Genomic DNA, 25,989 nt, shown 5'->3' with positions numbered 1-25,989 from the left:
CTTCCCTGGTGGCTCAGACGGTAAAGAATCCGCTTGCAATATGAGAGATCTGGGTTCAGTCCCTGGGTTGGGAAGATCCCCTGGAGGAAGGCATGGCAACCCACTCCAGTCTTCTTGCCTGGAGGATCCCATGGACAGAGGAGTCTGGCTTGGTAGTCCATGGGGTTGCAAAGAGTCAGACACGATTGCATGAGTAAGCACAAGCACAACACTCAGAGTGCAGAGGCCAAGAACCAGGTGACTCTGGAGCCAGACGGCTCTGATGGAATGCCAGGGTTATCACTTTCTCTCAGGCAAACTTTTGAACTTTTCTTGTACCTAAGTGTCTTGGGGGTGTTAACAGTGCCTCTGAGGTCTGTTGTGAGATTCAACAGGTTAATAGATACAAAGTGCTTAGAGCTAGCAAGTATTTAATAAGAATTAGCTCTTATTGTTATCATCATTATCCTTATACACATGTAAAGTACATAGTAGATAATCAGTGTTAGTTCCCTTTCCTCTTCCTTTGGAATTTGGCTCTGGGCAAATTGCTTGTGTCCCCATCACTTGAGCAACACCCATAAACAGGCACACTTAATACTGCACAATACCCTCTGAGTCGTCCGTGGGTAACACCCCCTTTCCTCCACCCACTCTTCCTTTCCACAGGATCCTGAGTCCAGTTCCCAGTTTTCTACTGACATCTTTCTGGAGGAAGTGGGACTAGCAGGCATCCCTCAGAGAAGCCTGAATTTCTCTGACAGCCCAAGGGGGAGGAAGCTGTGGATGCGAATGCACCTGGTCCCACAGACATCCCTTGTAGAGGCAAGAGGTTCCCAGAGGGGGCCTGGGATTGCCATGAGGATCCACGCCCACCTATACTCCCCAGCAGGGGACACTTGCTTTCTGCAAGTGTCATCACTGCAGGGAGAGGCTGCTCGTCCTTGCTCATTCATCTCGTGATCAATGCGCAGTGAGGCAGCTGTGGCCAGAGCCTTTGTCCATATATAGAACCAACTGGCCAGGAAGGACAGCCAGCACATTAAGCTGACATCGGCCCGACATCTGTCAGTGGTGACCTCATTAGAACTGAGCTCTTGGCCTTGCAGAATAGTTTGCAGAGGAAGTGAAGGACAAACGAGATTACGACCAGGTAAGTGGGTCAAGACGGGGCCTCTGGAAAGAAGCACATCAATAGATTATACAAAAACCTTTTATTTACTGTTTATATTTTGTTTCCTTATCCCTATCCTCTGATCTGGAACCCAGCCAGCTGCTAAAGCTCCCTGCTGTCTGGTTCTTGACACTGGGGCCTTGGATGGGGGTAATGAGAGGTGGGAACCTCTTCACCTACCGACTGGGGAAGTTGAAGGAAGCGTTCCTGCCTGGCTGAAGTGTCAGCAGCTTCCCAAGGGTAGTTCCTCAGTCAGAGGATCCATCCCCTGAGAGATAGCATGCATCTCTCTGAGGCCCAGAGGCTTCCCATCACTCACAGCTTCTCCACCATGCCAGGCTCTATGGCTGAACCAACCTCTCACCTGGAGATGGAGCCCAGTGGCAAAGGGGTAGGGCGTGGGGGCAGGATGGAAAATGCTGCAACTCTGGGTCCTAATCAACAAACAGGAAACAGGAAGAGGCTGGCCTGGTTGAACCGAAAGGGGAAAGGGGAAAGGAGGGTGCCACAACACCCAGGGTGGATTACTGGCCTATGGTGGAGCCAGCTGGACACTTTTAAGAGAGGTTACAGCCCCTATGGGAGTAAGTACTCCCAGCCCCACAACCAACCAGAAAGGGGAGAAAGGAGCTCTGTCCTCAGGTGGACAAAGGGATAATGACCCAATGAACACTTTTGGTCTGAGAGTGCCAGGGAAGGGCACCCATTGGCACAAACAAGGGCAGCCAGCCCTCATCTGCCAGACAGGGGCTGACCACCACAGCCCATGCAAGTATGCATGCAAGCCCACGCAGCCTTGCTCGCACCTTTACCGCCACACTAGGAGCTCTGCTACCCATGACCCCGCTGGAGACTGACGCTGCCAGCCAGGTGGGGCAGAATCAAGGACCCTAACCTCCAGGGCCCTGCCCCGGTGAGGCCTATCCATGGAGATGTCAGGGCTCCTTCCTGCAGTCCTGGTGCCATGAGCCGTCCACACTGAACTCTCTGGGGAAGGAACTGGGCCCTCAGGTGCTCGGGAAGATAAGATCCTGGACAGAAGCACTCTCAGGGAGGAAGAAAAGCCTCGGAACGGTATTTGTTCCTCCTTCTTGTTGCAGGTCCTACTCTCCAGGCTCAGAAGTCAGAGTCTGCATCCATGAGTTCTGCCTCCATCAGGTTGGTGCGGGAGTGAATGGGCCCCAGTCCCTGCCGGCGGCCCTGCGCCCAGGCCACAGGGGCTGGGGCGCTGGGCTCTGGGCAGAAGGGGTTGGAGACCAGAGTCCAGGCTCCAGGTCGGCAGGACTCCCCAGGTCCCCAGGCGCCCGCGGCCACCAGGCACTTCTGTCGGGGCAGCTGTGGCAGCCGAGGGACCGCACTAGGGGCAGAGGCAGGGCCCAGGGCGGGGAGGTGAAGCTCCGGGGGTGGCACCAGCGGGCACACCTCCTTCTTCCTCTTCCTCCGCTTCTTCTTCCGGCCCAGGCGCTTCTCCAGCTCCGGGGAGATCTCTGCCTCAACCAGCCACAGGTTGGCTTTTTCCTCTGGGGGCACTGACGGTGGGAGAGAGAACGGGAGCCTGGGACTCTAAGCTCTGTGCGCATGGCACCTTCTCTCCCCGGGCCCCTTCTCTTGGAGCCGGGGACCCATGCTATAGTTCTCCAAGGCCTTCCCCTCCCTCTCCCCTGCCGGCAGCTCCTGTTACTCCACTCCCAGGACTTTCTTCCAGCCTCAACATCCCCCACCTTCCTACAGGAGTGGAAACCCATACCTGGCGTTGCCACTGGGGTGACAGACACATCCTGGGGCAGTATGGCACCTCTCCGGGCCACCATCTTGGTGACGTGCTGGGCCCAGGCAGAGGACACGTCGGCTGAGGGCTCATTGAGGTCAAAGGCCAAGCCCGCTGTGGAGATGGAAGGAAAGGGCGAGGTGCCATGACTGCCCAGGCCCTCACCGTGACTGCTCCTTCCATATTTGGTACCATTCACCTTCCCCCAGCCCTTGGCTCCTACTCAACTTAGCACAGAAAGCCCACCCTGGTGGGCACAGCCAGATCTCTACCGATCCCCGGTTTGAAGGGCATGGGGGCCTGAGGAGACGCCAGAAACCCAGTGCCGGAAACCTGACTTCCAGTAGCCCAGGGAGAACAGGGGAAGAAGACGGTTGAAGGTGAGGGAGATGAGTCCTTTGGAACCAAATCACCAGCAAGCAGACCCAGGGGCAGAAACAGAGGGGAGAGTAGCCTGGGATGGATTGGTGGGGGGATGGGGGTGGGGGGTTGGAGAAGAAGGAGTATGTGAACAGAAGAAGGAGCACCATTCCTCACAGCCTTGCAAACAGACCATGAAGCCACACCAGCCTGGAAGGGAACTGGGAATGGGCTCCAGAGGAGAACAGAGTGGCAGCTCACCCACAGGCCCGTCATGGGAGACGGTGTGCATGCTGAAGGAGAGCTCCTGGCCTGGGTTCTGCAGCAGCTCCCGCCGCTTGGAGAAGGCCTTGGCGATCATCTTGCTTTTCTTGATCCGTTTGGGTTCATCATCACTCTGCCCCGTCAACCTGAGGGCAGAAAGATGGGGCAGGGGGCATGGAGCAGCCACTTCCCCTCAAATCTTGCAAAAGACCAGCAAATCCATTCCCTCCAGGAAAGGAGCCTCCAGAGCCCTGAAGAGTAGAGAGGCCTTCTCTGCCAAAAAGGGAGGCTAGAATGCAGGGCTCCTGTGCCCAGCTCTCGAATCACTCCTCTCTTAGAAGACACGAAGGCACAGTCCTTGGCCCATCCTCGCAAGGACACAAGGTGTCACCAGGGTGCAGTGGTGAGCCACAGGAAAGGCCGCTTTAGGCTGCTCGGCCCCTTAGAAATCACACCTGCTCAAGGCTGCTATGGGACTTGTGAGACCTGACCAAGCCTACAGGATGCTGAGACTGAGAGAACGAGGCAGCCAGGTCAGGACGGGCTGCTGCTGACCCCACCTGCACCAGGTGCGCCTCCAGATGAGCAGCGTGGCCTTGGTCCAGACCCAGGTGCTCATGGAAATGCCAGTTCCAAACATGGCAAATAGGTTGATCTTCTCCACCAGGAGGCTGGGGCGATTCTTGATCTCACAGTCAGGGATGGGCTTCTTGGTGGGCAGCCCGATGGTCACATTGGCCTGGCATCTGTGGCAAGGGGTAGTAGACGGGTGAAGCTTTCTGAGTCTCCCTGGTGGTTGCCCAGACAATCAATCCCAACACTAGAAAGAGTGAAGCCCACATCAATGATTTGCAATCCTAGGTGATCATTAGAGTCACCTGGGAGCTTTTAATGACTCTTGATGTTTGGGCCACACCCCATTCAATGAAATCAAATTTCTGGGGGAGGGACCCAGACACACACTGGACGCTGGAGCCTTTAAGGAAGAGTCTGAAGCACTTAGGATTTTTAAAATGTATTTATTTATTTATTTGAAGGAATAAATAAGAAGGGTCTTAGTTGCGCATGTGGGAGTCAGCATGTTGCAGTCAGTTCCCTGACTAAGGATCAAACCCAGGCCCCTTCATTGGGAGCATGGGGTCTTAGCCATTGGACCACCATGGAAGTCCCAATGAGCATTTTAACTCCTATTCCTGGTATCAGTATGGACTGCACTTCTTGAAGTAGCTGAGGTGCCTTACCCTCGCAGATTTATCATCATGTGACACAAAAAAAGCACAGGCAAACCCAGAAAGCATTAATGGGTTGTTAACCTGTTGTAGAGCAATAACTATTGCTGTGCAGGGATCTGCAATACGCTCTGTAAAGAGTCCATGAGAAATAGAAAGCAAGATCTGTGGCCAACACAAGAGGTGGGGAGAAGCCAAAACATACAATGGCTTAACAGTTACAAACGCACCAGCCAGGCAGCCTTGGGGATGAGAGGGAAGGGCGGAGCTGGGCAGGGACCCCAGGGCTGTTGGCCATGTCTGCAAATTACGGAGCAACTAACAGTGTGAGCACCCAAAGCAAGACGGGCAGTTTCTCTCGCCCTCTGAGGTTGGAACCTAACGGACCCCTGCTGGACCACAGAGAGGGGTCTCCAGTGCCCACCACTGCAGGCCCCCAGTCCCCCACTCACAGCACATAGTCCCGGAAGCTGCGCTCCCACTCAGCCTGGTTGAAGAAGTCGTAGAAGTGGCAGCTGAAGGTGATGAGCACAAAGCCAAAGGCCAGGAAGCCAAAAATGCCTGTGGAGGGTCAGGGGTGGGGCAGGGTGTCACCCATCCCAGGTGTGGGAGTGGCGGTAGGGAGGAGGTGTTCGCCCCACACGGGCCTGAAAGACTCTGGGGTGACTTTGTGCTGGGCTCAGTTTAAAAACTGTTTTCTCTACAAACTTATGGTTACCAAGGTGGGGGAAGTGGGGCACGGATAAATCAGGAGTTTGGGATTAGCACAGAAAACTACTCTATATGAAATAGATACACAAGGTCCTATTGTATAGCATAGGGAACTATATTCAATATCCTGTCATAAACCATAATGAAAAGAATATGAAAAAGTATCTGTAGATATATATATCTGAGTCACTGTTCTATACACTAGAAATTAACATTGTGATTCAAGTACACGTCAATAAAACATACAAAAGAATTGTTTTCTCCAAAATAAGATAAGAAATTAGAGGCACTTGAGGGCTCTAAATAGGCCTCAAGTGTTGACAGGAACTTGAATTCTTCCAACTGAGAAGGAAGGTACCTTCCCTTTTGAGCTGCTACCACCAGCATCACCGCCAACACACACACACACACGCACACACACACACGCACACACACACACGCACAGAGCCTAGTCTTGCCCCCTGGCTGCTAACTGCTAACTTCAGCCTCCAATACCCTTCCCCAGTGGGCGTGGTGATGGACGGACCCACTCACCCAGACGCAGCATGGTCTCGTTGATCTTGCTGGCTGCCTTTTCGCTCAGCAGCCCAGGGTGGTTGCTCTTGATGGAGAACAGGGTCATGACTCCTGAACATAAGGGAAATGGCAGACATTAGTGGGGGCCAGACCACTCTTCTGGGAGGGATGGGTGTGTGGCATCCCAGGAGGGTCCTATGGTCCTGGAATCCCAGGTCTGATGACTCTTGTGCTGATTTAAAGCTGGAGGAACTGGAGACACTGGAGTGCAGCTGGTGGCAGACATGCTACGGACAGGAAAGACTGGAGCAGGGCAGGGAGACAGTGGAGACCAAAGACGCCTCACTCCTGGTCCAGCCTCCCCAAGAAAGGCAGTGGGTCAAAGTTATTCTGATGAAAAAGGCCAAAGAAGAGACCCCAGGATAGTGCTCTCCAAGAGAAATATAATGTGAGCCACACTCATAATGTCAAATTTTCCAGAGATGGCTGAATGGCATCATCAATTCAATGGACACGAGTCTGGGCAAACTCTGGGAGACAGTGAAAGACAAGGAAGCCTGGCATGCTGCAGTCCATGGGGCCACAAAGAGTCAGACATGACTGCGCAACTGAATAACAACTCATAATCTCAAATTTTTTAGAAGCCGCCTTCAAAAAGTAAAGGGACACAAATGAAATTAACTTCAATGCACCTTAAAAACAATAAATCATTGTCTACATTATCATTTCAACGTGTAATCCGTATAACAAGCTGTTAATGAGACTGTTTACTTCTGTGTGTGCTTGAGTCTTTGAAGTGCAGTTTGTATTTTATGCTATGACACGTCTCAACCTGGACTAGTTTCAACACACGTGGCTGGTGGCTACCGCACAGGAACACACAGATACAAAACACATCAGAGGCCCAGCCACTGCCAAGGAGACGGAAACAAGGTGGGCTGAACAGGAGCTGGGGGAGGAAACTGAAGTTTACAGAGAACGCTCAACAAAAATGAGCTCAGACACGGAGGCTCATTGTGGAGGCGGCAGATTGAAACAGGGAAATAGAGAATCTGTGTGTGTTGTGAAAACTCTGCGTGTGTGTGCACCGTGGGCAGAAAGGAGCTGAGAAACCAAGCTCCAGAGACTGAGCGTGTATATAAATTCAGGGCACACACACGATGGAAGGCCCCCAGCTGGCCCACGTGGACGAGGTAGGTCACTCAAGGTGTTTATTACACAAGGGCATCTGGTCAGAGCTGAGCAGGGGTAGGGACCCAGCCCAAGCTCCACTCAGCAAGCCGTTAGCCTTCACATAAGGCTGGATTGAGGGCAGCATTTTTCTGGCCAAACAAAGGTGCTGCCCCACACCAAGTGACGTGGTGCTGTGTCTGTCTGTGGTGCTATGTCTGTCCTTCCCCTTTGCCCCAAGGCCCCAGTGAGCCAGCTGAGGTCCTGCCTCAAAGGCAGCAGAGCTGGCAGCTCCTGACTCCTGCTTACACAGAGCAGGTGCTCAGCCCAGTCCTCACTCACCTCGGATGAGGAAGTAACCTCCCACAATGAGCACCAGGCCAATGGGGGCCAGCACGAAGCCAGCGCGGTATCGGTAGTTCTTATAGCCCACAAAACAGATGCCGCTTACAGAGTCCCCGTCCACCTGCAGGAGGAAGGGGTAGGGGGACAGAGTGGGTCACTTTCTCCCGCACCCACGTCCGCCCCACACGCGTCCCCACCCCGTACCAGTCACTAGACCTGGGCCACGGCGAGGATTGCCACAGTGAGGACAAAGGGGAGTGACCACGTGAGCAGGTGGAAGTAAGAAGTCTTGCCCGAGAGAGGCTGGTAGGTGGTCCCCAGGGCTTTGAAGGAGGTGTGCCAGGCGTAGGTGAGGACCACAAACCAGACGACGCCGGCCATCAGGGCATAGTACACGATGACAAAGATGATGACGCAGGACAGGGTCTCATTGGAGCTGCGCAGACAAGTGGGGTGTCACTTGGGGTGCTCATTCTGTATTCTATCTACTAAGTCTCCCCCCCTCTGGCCCTGTGGTCCCCAGACTCCTGGCTTCTAAGGTCTGAAGTTTCTTCTAGGAGTCAGGGCTTGGAGACCAGGCTTGGGTCAGAAGTGAAGAGGATACAGAAGATGTGAACAGTCCAGGCTCTAGTGCTGAAGACCCTGGGTGCAACAAGGCAGAGCTGAATCCCATGCTGAAGTCTCCATTTCCAGTCCAACCTGCCCCTTTTGTGGAAAATGGGCATCAGCCTCTTCCCCTCGCCCTCGCCTCTGGGAACCCAGGACACCTACGTGGGCTCCCCAAGCCTCATGGTGCCATCAGCACGGCAGACGATCTCCCGGCGGGCCCCATCCATGAACTGGGCCAGCCAGCCAATGCTGCCCACGAAGAAACATGCATTGACATAGAAGAGGATGACGGCGGGGTAGCGGTTGGAGTTCCGCCAGTCAGCCACAAATGTGGCCTAGAAGAGAGAAGAGGGGCCCATTCCACGGGGTTAGGGCTGTTCTGCCACCCTTATTGGAACTCCCCACCCCTCTAATCACCACCCTTCCCTGAAGACCCCTGTCAAGTTCTCCTCCCCCCGATTCCCAGAGCCCAGCCTCCCACGGACAACTGGCTCCCTCCCTACTTTACAGGCAGCCTGAGGGTCCCGGGCCCCCACCTCTCCCTCTGCCCTCCACCCGGGGCCTGCCCTCTGCTGACCAGGGTGAAGAGTGTGCAGAGGCCCGTGACAGCCCCGAAGGCCGCGATGTAGCTGTGCATGTCCTGGTGCTCGGCCTCGGTGAACAGCGGGTTCTGACACTGGATCCCACAGCCCTCCACATCCTCATACCAGCTCTTGGGGTTGTCGGTCCGAACCAAGGGAGCCTCGCATTGGCCGGAACTGTTGAACTTGATGTTCTGCACCTCATTCTGGCAAGGAGAGAAGGGGAGAAGACAATACAGTGGAAAGCAGTAGGCTCGAGGTGACCTTTGGTTTAATAAGAGGTGCAGGGTTAGCACGGCAGAGAGGCTGAAAGCGCAGATGCTGTAGACAACCTTCCAGCATCTGAATCCCAGCCTTGCCGCTCAGGGACCACATAGCCTAGGGCAAGTTATGTGACCTCCCTGTTAGCTCCGTTTCCTGATCTATAGGACAGCAGTACTTACTTCATGGTGTGATCTAAGGGTTAAATGAATAAATAAATGTAAGATGTTTAAAATGTATTTGGACAGTAATAAATAATGATTATTATTATTATTAATGTGCTCTCCTTCACTCCAGAACTAGATCCCATCCCTGTCTTGGTGTCGCTTGCGTTTTACATGTGCAAGCCCAAGCCCTGACTCCCTAAACAGACGATAAACTTTCTGAGAATAGGTTTGTCACTCATGACTCCTGTAACTCCCCAGTGAGTAACAGAGTGGGTGCTCAAAAATGTTTTATAGCTAGATAAGATAACCCCTGATGGACTGGCCCAGTTTTGGTTTGGGTCTGTGGCTCGCTGAGCCCATGACTTGGGATCTTTCAGCACAGTAGGCTCTGAGCTTCCCTGCCCCTGCTGGGCCCTGTCCCCATGCCCAGCTCAGCCCCGGCCCTGCAGAGCACTCACCGGGCAGCCCTCGGGGAAGTGGTCGGGGGTGCAGCGCAGGAAGTCGGGCCAGCCCCGCTCCCTCTCCACGATGGCACAGGGGCCGCGGGTGGCCTGGCAGAGGGTGCGGCTGGGCAGCTCCACCCGGTCGTTCTCACACTTAGGCATGTACACAGCACACAGTAGGGGCTGGATCACTGCCCAGCAGCGGGGGGCATTCCGGAGGCCTGCGGGTGTAGCCACAGTGTGGATACATTGCAGTGAAGACCCCTCCTCACTCTGACCCACAGACCCAGCTGCATCCCTGTTCCCTGGGCCTAAGGCATCTCTCTTGGCCATGCTGCAGGCCATGACTGCTCAGGACCGTCAGGCACAGCATTTCTCAGCCGGGCATTTGGGCGGGACCATTCTTTGTACAGAACTGTCCCATGTACTGCAGGACATTTGGCATCCCTAGACCCTGCCCACTAAATGCCAACAGAAACCCTAAGTCCTAGTGACAACCAAAAAAATGCTCCCTACCCCTCCCACTCCAGGGTTGGGACTGGAAGAGGCTTGAAGAGGACTTCTGGGACATTGGTAGTATTCTATTTCTTGATCTGGTACCAGTTACATAGGTATATTTACCTTGTGAAAATCAATCTGTGCCCTTTTCTCCATGTATTAATATATTGCAGTTCAATTAAAGTTTTTAAAAAGCCCCCATTTCAAAATGACCCACTAAAGGACTGTTGGCACCTCTGGCTGAGAACCCAAAATCAATTTACCTTTTACTTTTTTAGGGGCATTCTTAAACCTTCTACAGTCCATGCGGAAGGAGGGCTGTGGGACCCACCCCCACAGGGCCCGTGCACCAGATCCAGGAGGTGTTTTCCCTTGCCCAGACCCCCAGACCCTTGTTCCTCTTACCAAGCTGAGGTGGGACAGAGAACAGGTAGGAGTTTAGGAAGAGGTAGTCAGGGGAGCCAGGTACTCCAAAGCCAGAAGAGGAAACAGGAAATCAGATGGAGAGAAACAGAGGAGGCTGTATCCAGTGCAGGGGGAGGAAAGGTCTTGTCAGCAAGACGCACGCAGGTGGAGGTCTCCCAGCAACCCCGCCCCAGCCCAGGCCTCTACCCTGCTCCCCCGTGGCCTAAGCTCACTTCAGCATTCCATCCCTCTGCTCCTCCTGAATCATCCCTCCTGCAGGAACACCTATTTCCCAAACAAGACGTTGTATTAGGAGAAGCTTCTGAGGAAGTGAGAGCCAACATGGGGAACTGCCCAGGCTGGAGCTGGTGGGGGCAGGTAACTTCTCTTTTGGGGAGGGAGGGATAAGGAGCATGGACCTCAAAATTTGGCCTGCCTGAGTCCAAATTGTGGCTTTACCATTTCCTGGCTGTGTGATCTTGTACAAATTACTTAATCTTGAGCCTTAATTTCCTCATCTGTGAAATGGGGATAAAAGATTTAGTGGAACTGTGGTGCAGAGTGAGATAATGTGCCAAATGTACATAGCCCAGTACCTGTCATATACTAAACACTCAAGAGATATTAGCTGTTACTGTTACTTATCTGAGGCCTCTGACCACTCATAGCTCTCACTAGCAAAGCCTATTCTAAGGGTGCAAAGCAAATTCCTATTACTTAATAGGCAGTGTTCTTGGGGGACTTCCCTGGTGGTTCAGCGGCTAAGACTCTGCCCAGGTTTGATCCCTGATCAGGGGACTAGATCCCACATGCTGCAACTAAAGATCCACATGCAGCAACTAAGACCCAACGCAGCAAAATTATATATATATATAAATTTTTTTTTAAGTGACAGACTTTATTTTCTTGGGCTCCAAAATCACTGCAGATGACTGCAGTGATGAAAGTGACTGCAGCCATGAAATTAAGATGCTTGCTCCTTGGAAGCCTGGCGTGCTGCAATCCATGGGGCTATAGCTGCTGCTGCTGCTAAACCGCTTCAGTTGTGTCCGGCTCTGTGCGACCCCATAGACAGCAGCCCACTAGGCTCCCCCGTCCCTGGGACTCTCCAGGCAAGAACACTGGAGTGGAGTGCCATAGAGTCAGATACAATTGAGCAACTGAACTGAACTGATATTTTAAAAGAAGACATGTCCCCAACAACAGTTCTCAGACCTGACTCAAATCAAAATCACCTGGGGGACCTTTATCCCTCTAGATGGAGAACCCAGTCTCCAAAATTCTGACTGCCTGGGTATGGGTGGAGGACACAGCAGTGGTTGCTAGGGGATAGAGTAGGAGAGGACTTTGCCTACCAAGGGACAGCACGAGGGAACATTTGGGGGTGATGGGGCTGTTCTCCATCTCGAATGCAGTGGCTGCATCCAGGCTATGCCTTTGTCTAAACTCATAGAACTGTGACAACAAAGAAAGTGAATTTTACTGGATGTTTATTAAACAATACATTTTAAATAGGGAGGAGCTCCCTAGAGTAAAATGTATTTTAGAGGAGAAACAGATAGACGTTGAATAAAGATACTGTGGAATATGGGCTGGTCTTAGTGACTTGCTCCACCAATAAAATGTGGTGGCAGTGATGTTCTCAGACTCTCAAGCCTTGATCATAATAAGAAGCCATTCGGTTTTTGCCTGGGTCTCTTGGAACCCTTGTTCTTGGAGCCCAGTTGCCATGTAATCAGATTAACTATCCCAAGGCTGTCCTGCTGAAGAGGCCTGGTGGAGAGACTGTATAGACAGACCCTGGGGCCAAAAGAAGAAAGGGAAAGTTCAGTTCAGTTCAGTTCAGTGGCTCAGCCGTGTCCGACTCTTTGTGACCCCACGGACTGCAGCACTCCAGGCTTCCCTGTCCATCACCAACTCCTGGAGCCTACTCAAACTCATGTCTATCACGTCAGTGATGCCATCCAACCACCTCATCCTCTGTTGTCCCCTTCTCCTTGAAAGAGAAAGAGATGCTGCATTTTTTCAAGTTCCTAACTTTTCCAGATATCCCAGTGAAGGCCACAGACATCTGGGAACAGAAGCAACCCATCCCTGCTGAGTGCTGCCCAGATTGTAGACTCATGAGCAAAAGGAATGGTTCTTGTTTTAAGCCATCAGGTTTTGGAATGCTTTGTAATATAACAATGAATAACTATTAATAGAACACATGCACACACACATACATACTATATCCTTTATTTTTCTGGATTTTGTGATATTTGTGGTAATTATCAGCTTTGAATATATGTATGTGTGTATGTGTGTATATATGTATATATATATATATATATATATAATTTGTTTACATATTTGGCTGCACTGGGATCTTAGTTGCAGCATGTGGGATCTAGTTTCCTGACCAGGGGTTGGACTGAGGCCCCCTGCATTGGGAGCTCAAAGTCTTAGCCACTGGATCACCAGGGAGGTCCCAATTATCAGCTTTTTAAAGTGTGCAACTTTTCTTTTTTTTTTCATTTTAAATATTATTTTGTACTTTAAAAATAAAATCCTCAAGGAAAAGATAGATTATTAAATAAATCTTGAAAGACAATTGAGGGAACTTCCCTGGCAGTCCACTGGTTAAGACCCCAAACTTCAATGCAGCGGACTCGTGTTTGATCCCCTGGTCAGGGAACTAAGATCCCCCATGCAGTGCAGTGCAGCCAGAAAAAAGAGAAAAAGAAAAAACAAACCTACTGCATAGCACAGGGCACTCTATTCAATACACTGTAATGATCTACAGGGAATAGAATCTGAAAAAGAGTGGATATATGTATATGTATAATGATTCACCTTGCTATACAGCAGAAACTAACACAGCATTGTAAATTAATTTGAAATAATAAAATGTAATAAAACTAATTTTAAATATAAAATAAAAATTAATTTTAAAAGTAAAAACTCACTGAAGAAAAGCTAAAAAATCAAATTGCTTAAAAAAAAAGAAAGACAACTGATGAGGCAGCTTGGGGAAAAAATAAGTTGGATCCTTACCCCATTTCTTACATAAAAAATAAATTCCAGATGAATCAAAATAACTACATTATTTTTTAAAAAATTAGACTACTAGAAGAAAAAGTGGAAAATGTTTTTTGAAAATCCTAGAGTGGAAAAGGCCTTTTGAAGTATGATGCAAAACTAGAAATTTTGAAATAAAAGATTTGAAGAAAAGACTTCAGAAAAATAGATAGTGGCTTCCCAGGTGGTGCTGGTGGTAAAGAATGAACCTGCCTGCCATGCAGAAAAACAGATAAATTCAGTAGGGTAAAAAACAAGATCATAAGAAAAGCAACACACTGAGAAAATATATTTCCAATAAACATCACAGGTAAAGAAAGAATTACTTTCCTTATGTGCATAAAGCTCTTCTAAATCAATAAGAAATTCATAATCCTATAGAAAAACGGGCAAAAGATAAACAAGAAATCACACACAGAAAATACAAATGGCCTTTAAAAACATAAAGAGATGTTCAGTCTCACTCAATAAGTGTGGAATAGAACTATAATGACATATTTTTTTAATCTTTAGAAGGATAAAGGTCAAAACATTTGAAAATGCTACATTGGCAACAGCGTAGGGGAAACTGGCAGTTTTGTACATTTTTAGTAGGAATAAAAATTATTAAACACTTATGGAGACTGTCTGATACCAGCTATCAAATATACTCACAATTCCACTTTATATGTTCACAAAAATCATATATAAGATTATTTATTGTAATATTGTTTGTAATAGCAAAAGAGTAGAAACATCCTTAATATATATCCATCAATAGGAGACCTACTAAATAAAATGTCACACATCAATATAATAGAACACTATCGAGGCTTGAACCATTTGTGATGAACTGAAACAACCTTCACTATATCCTGTTAAACGGGTGCAGTTGAGTAGAGGACACTCAACTGAGCCTGCAGAACCACTACTGGTTATGGGAGGGAAAATAAGAACACACATACATTTGTACATGTTAGATTCTACAAAAAGACACAAAACTAGTGTTGGCAGTTGCCTGTGGGAGGAGAAATGGGGAGCAGGAAGCAGAAATGGAAGGGTTTAACTTTGGTTACTTTTCAATTTTGTACTACCTATTTTATTAAAGTAATTTAGCTTAAAAAATAAATATGCAAATTACTGGGATGGGGGAAGCTTCCCAGAGAAGAGAAGGAAATGCAACTGGAAACAAGAAGAAAGGGGACATCGATTTTATCTATTTTTTTTCTTTTTTTCTGGCTGTGAGACTTAACCACTGGACTGCCAGGGAATTCCCTTGTTTTATTTCCTTAATAAAATACGAAATAAAAAGAAAAAATATGAACATAGGTGTTATAATAGTTTCTTCACTTTTTCTATATTTATGTACTTTAAAAATAATATTTGATACAATTTTACCTCAGATATGCAGATGACACCACCCTTATGGCAGAAAGTGAAGAGGAACTAAAAAGCCTCTTGATGAAAGTGAAAAGAGGAGAGGGAAAAAGTTGGCTTAAAGCTCAAAATTCAGAAAACTAAGATCATGCCATCCGGTCCCATCACTTCATGGGAAATAGATGGGGAAACAGTGGAAACAGTGTCAGACTTTATTTTTTGGGGCTCCAAAATCACTGCAGATGGTGACTGCAGCCATGAAAGTAAAAGACGCTTACTCCTTGGAAGGAAAGTTATGACCAACCTAGATAGCATATTGAAAAGCAGAGATATTACTTTGCCAACAAAGGTCCATCTAGACAAGGCTATGGTTTTTCCAGTGGTCATGTATGGATGTGAGAGTTGGACTGTGAAGAAAGCTGAGCACCAAAGAATTGATGCTTTTGAACTGTGGTGGAGAAGACTCGAGAGTCCCTTGGACTACAAGGAGATCCAACCAGTCCATTCTGAAGGAGATCAGCCCTGGGATTTCTTTGGAAGGAATGATGCTAAAGCTGAAACTCCAGTACTTTGGCCACCTCATGCGAAGAGTTGACTCATTGGAAAAGACTCTGATGCTGGGAGGGATTGGGGGCAGGAGAAGGGGATGACAGAGGATGAGATGGCTGGATGGTATCACTGACTCGATGGACATGAGTCTGAGTGAACTCCGGGAGTTGGTGATGGACAGGGAGGCCTGGCGTGCTGCAATTCATGGGGTCACAAAGAGTCAGACACAACTGAGCGCCTGAACTGAACTGAACCAAACTGAAACTTTAAAAAAGAATTTGGGTGATTCTGATGATCAATCAAGTTGAAAACCATTGTGCTAAGGATGGTTCAGCATTAGAAAATTTCATCAATGCAATTTACCATGTTGACAGAAAAAAATCATATGATCATCTCAACAGAGGAAGTGGTTGATAAAGTTCAACATCCATCCATGATAAAAATAATAATCGGCAAATTAGGAATAGAAGAAAATTTCCTTAATCTGATTAAATATAACTACAAGATTCCTATACCAAATATCACATTTAATGGTGAAAGGTATAAAAGCTTTCTCTTTAGAATGAAGAAAAAGTCAAGAATGAAGACTGCTGCTGCTATTATTACTTCTATTTAACCATGTACTGGAGGTCTTAAGTAGTGCAGTAAGGCAATAAAGAATATAGGACATATAGCTTGAAAAAGGAGAAACAAAACTTATTATTCACAAATGAGATAACTTTGTATGTATATAAATTTAGTTAGTTTACTGGATTTAAAATCAATTGTATCTCTATGCAACAAACAAAATGAAATGTAAAAGCACAATTTATAACAGCATTAAAATGTCAAGTACCTAGGAATAAATCTAACAAATGGTATTTAGAACTTTTTGCAGAAAACTGCAAAAAATACTGAGAAAATTAAAGATCTCCATAGAATACTTAATGAAATGATTAGAAGACACAATATTGTAAAGATGTCATCAAATTAATCTATATACTCAATGTAATTCCAATCAAAACCACCAACAAATACTTTTACATGAAATACAAAGGGTTAAGAATAGACCACACTGTCTATTAAATAGTGCCATCCTCTAAAGCAGAGGTTCTTAGCCTGGAGGTCACAAAGAGAATTTAGGGGTCCATGAACCTAGATGGGAAAAAATTATATCTAACTGAAATTTAGTCTTTCCCAATTATGAATATGAGCAACAAACCACAGAAATGATAGCAGTACCTGTGGCTCTGTCACAAATAGAAATTAGATACTTTTGTTGGAAACACCTCAAAATATTTTTACTGCTCATCACTACCTTGACATTACAGTGCTTATTAAACCCACACTAAATCTTATCTAGTGTACTAATAAAGAAGCACACATACATTAGATTGTAAACTTGTTTTTTAACACTTGATAACTATATTTCAATATAATTCATTTCTTTTGTAATCCTATATGCTTTTCAATCCTACATGTTCTACTTTATGAATTAAAAATATTATACTGAGAAGGGGCCCATAGGTTTTACCAGACTGCCAAAAAGGTTTATAGCTCAAAGAAGGTAAAGAACCCTGCTATATTGAAACATATACATTACCATATGTAAAACAGATAGCTAGTGGGCAGTTACTATACAACACAGGGAGCTCAGCACGGTGCTCTGTGACAATGTACAGGGGTGGGATGGGGGCTGGGGTGGAAGGGAGGTTCAAGAAGGAAGGAATATATATATACTTAGGGCTGATTCATGTTGTTGTATAGCAGAAACCAACACAACATTGTAAAGCAATTAACATCCAATTAAAAATAAAATTTTATAAAATGACCATGCTATAAAGATATGATAATTAAAGGGATTTCCTTGGTTGTCCAGTGGTTAAGACTCCAAGTTCCCAAATCAGGGGACACGAGTTTGATCTCTGGTTGGGGAACCGAGATCCTGCATGCCCAAAGGCATGGTTAAAAAAAAAAGATATTATAATTAAGATGGTATGATAAGAGATAGACAAATAGACGTATGGAATGGAATAAAGATCCCAGAAACAAAAATATATTTGAACACTTGATTTATGGCAGACCAGTACAGAAAAGAATTTTTTTTAAATAGATGATGTTGAGACAATATATATGAAACTGGAGTTCTAAAATAATCAATTCCAGGTGAATTATGTACCTAAAATGAAAGGAAAGAAGGTAACAGAATGAATTCTTGACTTTGTGGTATGAAAGGACTTAAAAGTAAGACACAATAAGCACTAATCATAAAAGGTTGATAAATGACTACCTTAAAGTTCAGAACTTCTGTCCAACAGAAGACACTGAGAGAATGAAAAGGCAAGCTGCAGAATAGAAAGTATTTTCAATACTTATAACCAATAAAGGACTTATATATAGAGTATATAAATAACTACAAATCTTACAAATGTGACAGATAGTCTGACAGAAAAATGGGCCGAAGATCTGAACAGAGGTTTCACAAAAGAAGAAATCTAAATGGCCGGTGAAGGAACATCTGAAATGGTGCTTAACCTCACTAGCAATCAGGGAAATACAAATTAAAAGCACAAATACATACAACCACGCAGCCACTAGACTAGACTGGCAAAAAAAAATTTTCTTTCAAACTTTAAATTTTTTATTTTGTCCTGGGGTGTAGCCAATTAACAATGTAGTAGTTTCAGGTGAGCCGAAAGGGACTCAGCCACACATACATATATATCCATTCTCCTCCAAACCTCCCTCCCAGCCAGCTTGGCACATAACACTGAGCAGAGTTCCATGTGCTATACAGTAGGTCCTGGTGGGTCATCCACTTTGAAAACAGCAGTGTGTACATGACCTTCCCAAACTCCCTAACTATCCCTTCTCCTTGGCAACCATAAGTTTGTTTTCTAAATCTGTGTCTCTTTCTGTTTTGTAAGTTCATTTGTAAAATTTCTTTTTAGATTCCACGTATAAGGGATGCCATACGATGTTTCTCCTCTGACTTACTTCACTCAGTGTGACACTCTCTAGGTCCATCCATGTTACTGAAAATGACATTATTTCATTCTTTTTTGTGTGTAATAATTGTTCATTTAAATTAAAAAAAATTTTGCAGCGTTGTGTTGGTTTCTGCCATACAACAATGCAAATCAGCCATAATTATACTACATCCCCTTCCTCTCGAGCCTCCATCTCCTCCCTGATCCCAACCCTCCAGGCCATCACAGAGCGCCAGACTGGGCTCCCTATGCTCCACAGCAGTTTACCACCAGCTTACAGCTGATAGGGTATATATGGTGATGCTATTTCTCCATTCATCCCGCTCTCTCCCTCCCCCATTGTGTCCACAAGTCCATTCTTTACACCTGCATCTCCCTTCCTTCCCTGAAAATAGGTTCCTCAACATCAATTTTCTTTTAATGGCTAAATAATATTTCATTGTATATAAGTACCATATCTTCTTCATCCATTCCTCTGTTGATCAACATTTAGGTTGCTTCCACATCTTGGCAGTAAACAGTGCAGCAATGAACACTGGAGTGCATGTATCCTTTCGGATCATGTTTTTCTCCAGATATATGCCCAGGAGTGGGATTGCAGGGTCACATGGTACCTCTATTTTTAGTTTTTTAAGGGACTACCATACTGTTCTCCATAGTGGCTATACCAATTTACATTTACACCAACAGTGTAGAAGGGTTCCCTTCTCCTCATCCAGCATTTGTTTGTGGATTTTTTGATGATAGCCATTCAGACCAGTATGAAGTAATATCTCATTGTAGTTTTGATTTGCATTTCTCTAATAACTAACAATGTTGAACATCTTTTCATGAGACATCTATATGCCCTCTTCAGAGAAAGGTCTACTCAGACCTTCTAGATTGGCAAAAATTTAAAACACTGACAGTACCAAGTGTCAGAAATAACATGGAGCCACAGTGACTCTTCTACAGGAATAGTGAGTGTAGAAGTTGGTACAATGATTTTGAAAAACTGACGTTATCTAGCAAAGCTGATATGCGTGCCCTCTTACCTAGCGATTCCATTTCTCTCAGTATGTACCTAGAGAAATTTGACCTAGGGGCACCAGGATATACAGAAAAGAATATTCACAGCAATGTTATTCATAGTAGCCAAAAACAGAGATAACTTAAATGTTAAAGAACAACCAAAAGGGGACTTTCCTGGTGATCCAGTGGTTAAGAATCTACCTGCCAATGAGGGGACATGGACTTGATCCCTGGTCTGAGAGGACCCCACATGGCCAAGGAGCAACTAAGCCTGTGTACCACAACTACTGAGCCCACATGATACAAGTACTGAAGCTCGCACGCCCTAGAGCGCATGTAATGCAACAAGAGAAGCCTGTGCATCGCAATAAAGAGTAGTTCCTGCTCACTGCAACTAGAGAAAGCCCTCGAGCAGTAACAAAGACCCAGCACAGCCAAAAACAAAAACAAACAAAAAAGAACAATAAAATAGATAAATTGTGGTATATTCTACAATGGAGTACTATTCAGCAATGAAAAATAAGCTGCAACAACATGGTTGAATTTTACAAAATAACATAGAGCAAAAGAAGTAAGACAAAAAAGAATACACACAGCTCAGTTCCATCTGTTTAGAGGTAAAAAACATGCAAAACTGAAATACACTGTTCAGGGATTCCAAAACTAGATGGTAAAACTATGGAGGAAAGAGGGAATGATCAAAAACATCCGGGTAGTGGTTACTTCTAGAAGAGGAGGGAAGGAGATGTAATTGGAAAAGACAGAGGGAGCTCCCAGGTGGCCCACCATCACTTGACTCAGGTGTCATTTTATATTTATTTATTATTTAGTACCTCTGTGTCATATGCACCTTCTGTATACAGGCTACATTTCACAACTCAAAAGGTAAAAATCTGAAGCAAAAATGAAAACTTGAGCCCATGGGTGTTTCTCTGTATTTTTATACTTTCCAAAAATATATATTTTAAAAATGATTCTGATCATCAGCCAGGTTTGGGAACAGCTCTAAGGAAATTCTTTCTGGTCTGCCTTTGCAAATAACAGACCTCCTCTCAATCTCTCAGCTAGATGTCTGAGTAGCAAATGAGAAATTCCTCCCAGCTTCTCCAGCTCTTCCCTACCAGCTGCCCCCAGCTGGGGGACAGGGCTGCACACCCCTGTGCACACACAGAGCACAGCAGTGGTCAAAGAGGCTACGTGCTGGTGCTCAGAGACATATTTCCCCTGCCAGCCACAGGTCTCTTTGCTTTCTTACCCCACTTACCAAACCAGCCAGGTCTGGCCAAATGTGGGCCATAGCCTGGATAAGTATGTTTGTCTGGTCAGCTTGGAAAGCCTGCGAGGAGACATTTCATACTATCCTGGGGTAAGATGCTGATTGCCTGAAGAAGCCCAAGTCTAGAGAGTTGAAAGATATAGGCGAGACAGACCTGAGTTCTATATAAACTTACAAATTGGCCCAACCTGAGATATTCCTCACTTCCAAAGGCTCAGCAGTCTAGGCTGAGGAAGCTCATAGTGGCTACCTCTCTTCAACAACTCCTATTCTAGGTTTGGTTGAGCATCAAAGAATTGATGCTTTTGAACTGTGGTGTTGGAGAAGACTCTTCAGAGTCCCTTGGACTTCAAGGAGCTCAAACCAGTCAATCGTAAAGGAAATCAGTCCAGAATATTCATTGGAAGGACTGATGCTGAAGCTGAAGCTCCAATACTTTGGCCACCTGATGCGAAGAGCCGACACATTTGAAAAGATCCTGATGGTGGGAAAGATTGAGGGCAGGAGGAGAAGCGGGTGACAGAGGATGAGATGATTGGATAGCATCACCAACTCAATGGACATGATTCTGAACAAACTCCGGGAGATGGTGAAGGACAGGGAAGCCTGGCATGCTGCAATTCATGGGGTCGCAAGGAGTCAGACACAACTGAGCAACAAAACAATTCTAGGTTTGCTGGGACTCTCCACACAGATGTCTTCCCTAGTGACTCAGCTGGTAAAGAAGCCGTGGCTACCCACTCCAGTATTCTGGCCTGGAGAATTCCATGGACTTTATAGTCCATGGGGTGGCAAAGAGTCAGACACGATTGAGCGACATTCACTTTCCACACAGATGTCCAATGAGCCCCTCTAATTCACATGACCAAAATGAACTCGTACTTTCTTCTTAAACCTCCTCCTCCTCTAGCATTCTCCAGCTTAGTGAGAGGGAATGATACCACCTTCCATCCAAGCCTGAAACCTGGGTCCTCCTGCTCACTCATCAGCAAGTCCCATTGGTTCTACTTGTGAAATCCCAGGATCTGTCCATTTCTTCCAGGCTGTCACTCCAGTACTGACCACCATCATCTCTACTTCAACCATCCCTTCAACAAGCAAACTGGCTTCAGGCTTCCCTTCCTCTCATGGCTTCTTCACACAGTACTCAAGGAGATCGGTCTGAAATGTAAATATGATTCCATCTCTCTTCATTAAAAGACTTCAGTGCCCCCTTCTTATTTTCCAGCAAACATCCAAACTTTCCAATATGGGATATGAATCCCTTTATTTTCTAATTCTCTAGGTCTTATCTCTCAGAATCCTATCCCTCACATGCTTTGATTCATTTCTACTGAAATTCTTATACTTCCTTAAAAGTATCAAGCCCTCTCGCCTCTACACCTTTGTACATCTATATCCTCTTCCTATCCCTTCCCACCCAAATCATCCTTGGCCCCAGAAACTCCTACTTATTTCTCAGGTTGTGGGTTAAATGTCAGTTCCTCCGGGGGTCTCTCACTGTTCCCCAAAGTCCTCTGTGTTCCTTCATCATCCTACCAGGTCACAATACCTTGTTGAGGTATTGCTAAAGCCTGGTTTAATTGTCTGTCTTCCCTTGACGGCAGGGATCCTGTCTGTATTCTCCATCTTTATCTGCCCCAGAAACTGATCCAGGATGACTTGTAGCCAGCATCCAAACACCTAACTGAATGAATGAGTGGAAAGCTATGTACTCAGAACTCTGAGATTAAAAAAAAAAAAAAAGAAAAGAACAAGTCTCTACTTTCAAGTTTACAGACACCCTAAATCATTTCCACCTACAAAAACACCTCCAAGAGCCAGATGACACTGACTACGTCTTAAGCCAAATCAAGTCTACTAGCTCAGGACAGGACAAATCACTAGCCAGAACTCTTAGCTGAAGGGTTCTCTGTGATTCTCACTTTTGGCTCTGGTTCACTCTACCCACTTACTGATCCAGCCCATACCTATACCTACTTCTGGCTCTACTTCACATGAAACATCTAGCAGAAAGACTAGACATAGAAAAGGAACATCCAGAAAGCATATGGGAATGGGACTGAGCTGAGGGATGAAGGATGAGGGCAGAGAAGAACTCAGAGTTAACTAAGGACCAGGGCTCAGTGCCGGAACCCCTGCAGGACTGTGTCCCACCAGAGTCACAGCTAGTGAGGTTCAAACCTATGCAGCCAGCAGATGGTTCTAACTCCTAAACTTTTCTGCCAAAACCACTTCTGCCCAGCAACTGCTTTCAGGAGCTTGGGCTGGAGAGAGGTTCATATCCTTCCACCTTGATTTGATGATAACTACAGAAGGGCAGCATCACACATGCATTTAAGTTGGGGGAATTCAACCATAAGCCCCTGTTAAATAAATAAGAAGAGAGAGATGGGAGGAACATATCCTTTCATAGTGTGAGCAGCTCAGAACTGGGTGAGATTCTAGTTTGGAGACATTTAGATTTTCCATACAATTGGCTCCTAAACTCAAAGGTGGAGAAGGAAATGGCAACCCACTCCAGTACTCTTGCCTGGAGAATCCCATGGACAGGAGACTGGCAGGCTATAGTCCATGGGGTTGCAAAGAGTCGGACATGACTGAAGCAACTTAGCAAACTCAAAGAAATCTTGTTGATACCTTTCTTTTGCGTGTGTGTTTTTTTAATTTTATCATTTCTGCATTTATGTAATTTTAAAAACTAAAATTATATTTTCTATGTATGCCCCTTCTTACATACTGTGCATTACTATATGTTGCACATGCATACAAACATATTACCATAAAAGAGGATATGAACACAAAGTCACAGAGACCTGACATTGTGGCCATTTGTGATTTTTTTCAAAGTTACTGTTGATTACACATGGTTTCTGCCTACATGTTGACTTTAGAATCCAATACCCACAAAGGATGTGGCTCCACTATGGGTACCATCCTCCAAGTTCTTCCTCTGACATCTGTACCAAGTGAGGAATGACATGGCTTTGTTCAACATCCGGCAAAGACTCAGAACTCCAGCGGTCAATGTGACAATGACAGGCAGCCTACAAACACTTCTCTATCAAGATGCTGGGGCAGAATGGACATGCGGGACATCCAAGACCTATCAAAAGAAGGAGGTTCCCATGTCTGCTCCTGGCTTTTGATTTTAGTTTCTGTTTCTTCAAGGACAATTTTGGAATCACACTAGCTACAAGCAAGGGGTGGTGAGGCAAGTTCCCTTCCCTTATCTTTAGGTCCCCAGCCCGGAAGAGTGACAAGAGGGGAGCTAATCCACTCCACACTGCTAAAGAAGGACCTGCTTGGGTTTAGTCTGCAGTTTTTCAGATCAGGTCATAATCCCAGCTTGAGGTGAGGCTTCTGGGACTTCAGGCCACCATGTAAGTATCCAAGGGCCTGGACACTCCAGACTTAAGTGTCCTTCCTCAACGCAGACCAGTCTGAGAACCCAAACTTCCCAAGAACACACAGATGATGGTTAGAAGAGTCTCATTCCTTCACAATTTCGGACAGGGAACAGAGTCCCCATTTTTCAGATGAGGAAACCAAAATCTCCTGTCAAAAGCAGGACAAGATCACAATCCTCTGGACTTCTGGCTCCCAAAACAAGATTTCTGGAGCTTTCTGATTACCTTTTAATTAGTCATTACCAGGGGTTTCTTACCTTTCACAAATTTCACTCAATTTTTTCTCCCCATCTTCCCTCAATGCCTAAATCTTCTACCCCCATCTTTCCCTCTCCAATTCGATTTCCTGGTCTCTGCTCCAAGGTCTAAACACCTTGCATTCCCGAGGACCCTGCTTCCAGAGTGGCACCTACGTGGAGCATCTCTTCTTAAATTAAAAAAAAAAAAAAAAAAGATGTCCTTTCTTGTGGCTCAGAGCCCCCACCCTCTCGCTCCGGGGGCCTTCATCCCCGCCCCCCCCCCCCATCCTTTGCTTCCTACCCTGCTCAGGCCCTTTGTGACCCACTCCCTCAACTTCCTCGCCCTCCCTCTTCATCACCCCAGGGTCTCAAGCCTGCCTCCCAAGTTTCAGACTCTGTTCCTCCAACTGTCCCGGGTGCTGCTCCCACCTCTCACAAGCTCAGGCCCAAGCCTATTCTTTCGGAGAGTCCCCACAACCCACCGCCACGGCCCCCGACCCGGGCTCCGGCTCCCGCGCGCTTACCCGACCAGAGCACGAGCTTGCCGTGCGCCTCCTCCTGGGAGTCCGAATCCCCGGCCAGCAGCGTGGAGGTGGCCCCGTAGGGCAGCGCCGAGCCGAGGCACACGTTGTAGCGCAGCGGCTCGCAGGGGGCGGCCCGGCCGCAGTGGCTCAGCAGCGGCGGAGGGCCGGTCACGGCTGCACTCCTTCTCGCGCTCCCGCCCGCGCTCCAGGGCCCCGGCCGGGTCGCGTTCCCGCTCAAGGCCGCCCCCCGGCCCGGGCCCCCTAGCAGCAGCAGCAGCCCCAGGAGCAGGAGCTCCGGCCCCCGTGCGAGGCGGGCAGCGGCCATGGCCAAACCCGCCAACTCAGCAGAAGCCCCGGCGCCCCCGCCCGCTCTCCGGAGCCCACCCCCCCGGCCACACGCGCCACCCTGGGGACCGCAGACGCAGCTCAGGCGTCCTGTGCGCCCCAAGAGTCCGGTGCCGGGTCCCCCCGGACGCCCCGCGCGCCTCGGGCCCTCGGCACCCAACTTCGCCAACTTTGGAACCCGGGGCCCATGTTGGGCGGCGGAGGCCCGGGCCGGGATGCACAACTCTCTACCCCTTCCTAGCAATCCAAGTTATCTTCACCCCCGGGAGCCCCCTGGGCCCCCAATCTCCAGCCCCATTCCTTCTCCCACCATTAAAACCACCTCCTGGCCCCGCGATGGAGGCCAGGCGCGGGCCGGGGGTGCGGGACTGGGTCCCCGACTCCGCCCCCGCGCCAGCCCGCCTCCCAGACGCCCCCTTCGCGTTACCGCGCCTCAGCCCCCCGACTTCTCCCCGCCAACTACCCGGCTCCTTTGTTGCTCTAGCTCGCTTGGCTCTCTGGAATGCACGGGCCTTGCCGAGCCAAGCCCGCCCGTCCCCCCACCACACGGCTGGGGGAGGGACTGGCCGAGGGAGGGAAGAGGAGGGGAGGGATGCGAGAAAGGAGGAGCTGGAGCTTCAATATCCCGGGAGCCTGGAGAGGCCCAGGCCAGGGGGCTCCGGTGACCTCGCCGCTGCCTCGGGGCACAAGTTGGGTGGAAATCGGAAATCGTGGCCAGTAATTGCCACAGACTCAGCGGGCATCTTGACTGGCCTGAGGATCGTTCAACT

General features: G+C 47.5%; 1 protein-coding gene across 2 annotated transcripts; it reads right to left on the bottom strand.

Annotated features, from left to right (window-relative positions):
* Positions 1-1,176: 1,176 nt before the first annotated feature.
* Positions 1,177-25,774, bottom strand: SMO (smoothened, frizzled class receptor). Of its 2 annotated transcripts, XM_006074369.4 has the most exons (12): positions 24,875-25,772; positions 9,593-9,798; positions 8,703-8,912; positions 8,288-8,460; positions 7,733-7,952; positions 7,514-7,637; positions 6,020-6,112; positions 5,227-5,335; positions 4,106-4,291; positions 3,543-3,691; positions 2,901-3,035; positions 1,177-2,682 (listed from the first exon to the last, which is right to left on the bottom strand). In XM_006074369.4, the coding sequence occupies exons 1-12, from the start codon at positions 25,197-25,199 to the stop codon at positions 2,270-2,272; spliced, it is 2,343 nt and encodes a 780-aa protein (XP_006074431.2). In that variant the 5' UTR covers positions 25,200-25,772; the 3' UTR covers positions 1,177-2,269. The 2 variants fall into 2 exon arrangements, with proteins under 2 accessions (XP_006074431.2, XP_006074432.2); XM_006074370.4 differs by lacking the exon at positions 4,106-4,291 and having other exon boundaries at positions 24,875-25,774.
* Between the last annotated feature and the right edge of the window lie 215 nt (positions 25,775-25,989).

This window comes from Bubalus bubalis, chromosome 8 (genome assembly GCF_019923935.1).
Source record: "Bubalus bubalis isolate 160015118507 breed Murrah chromosome 8, NDDB_SH_1, whole genome shotgun sequence".
In the NCBI taxonomy this organism is placed as follows: Eukaryota; Metazoa; Chordata; class Mammalia; order Artiodactyla; family Bovidae; genus Bubalus; species Bubalus bubalis.
The sequence above is the reverse complement of the archived record's forward strand: the minus strand, read 5'-3'. Positions and strand labels throughout refer to the sequence as shown.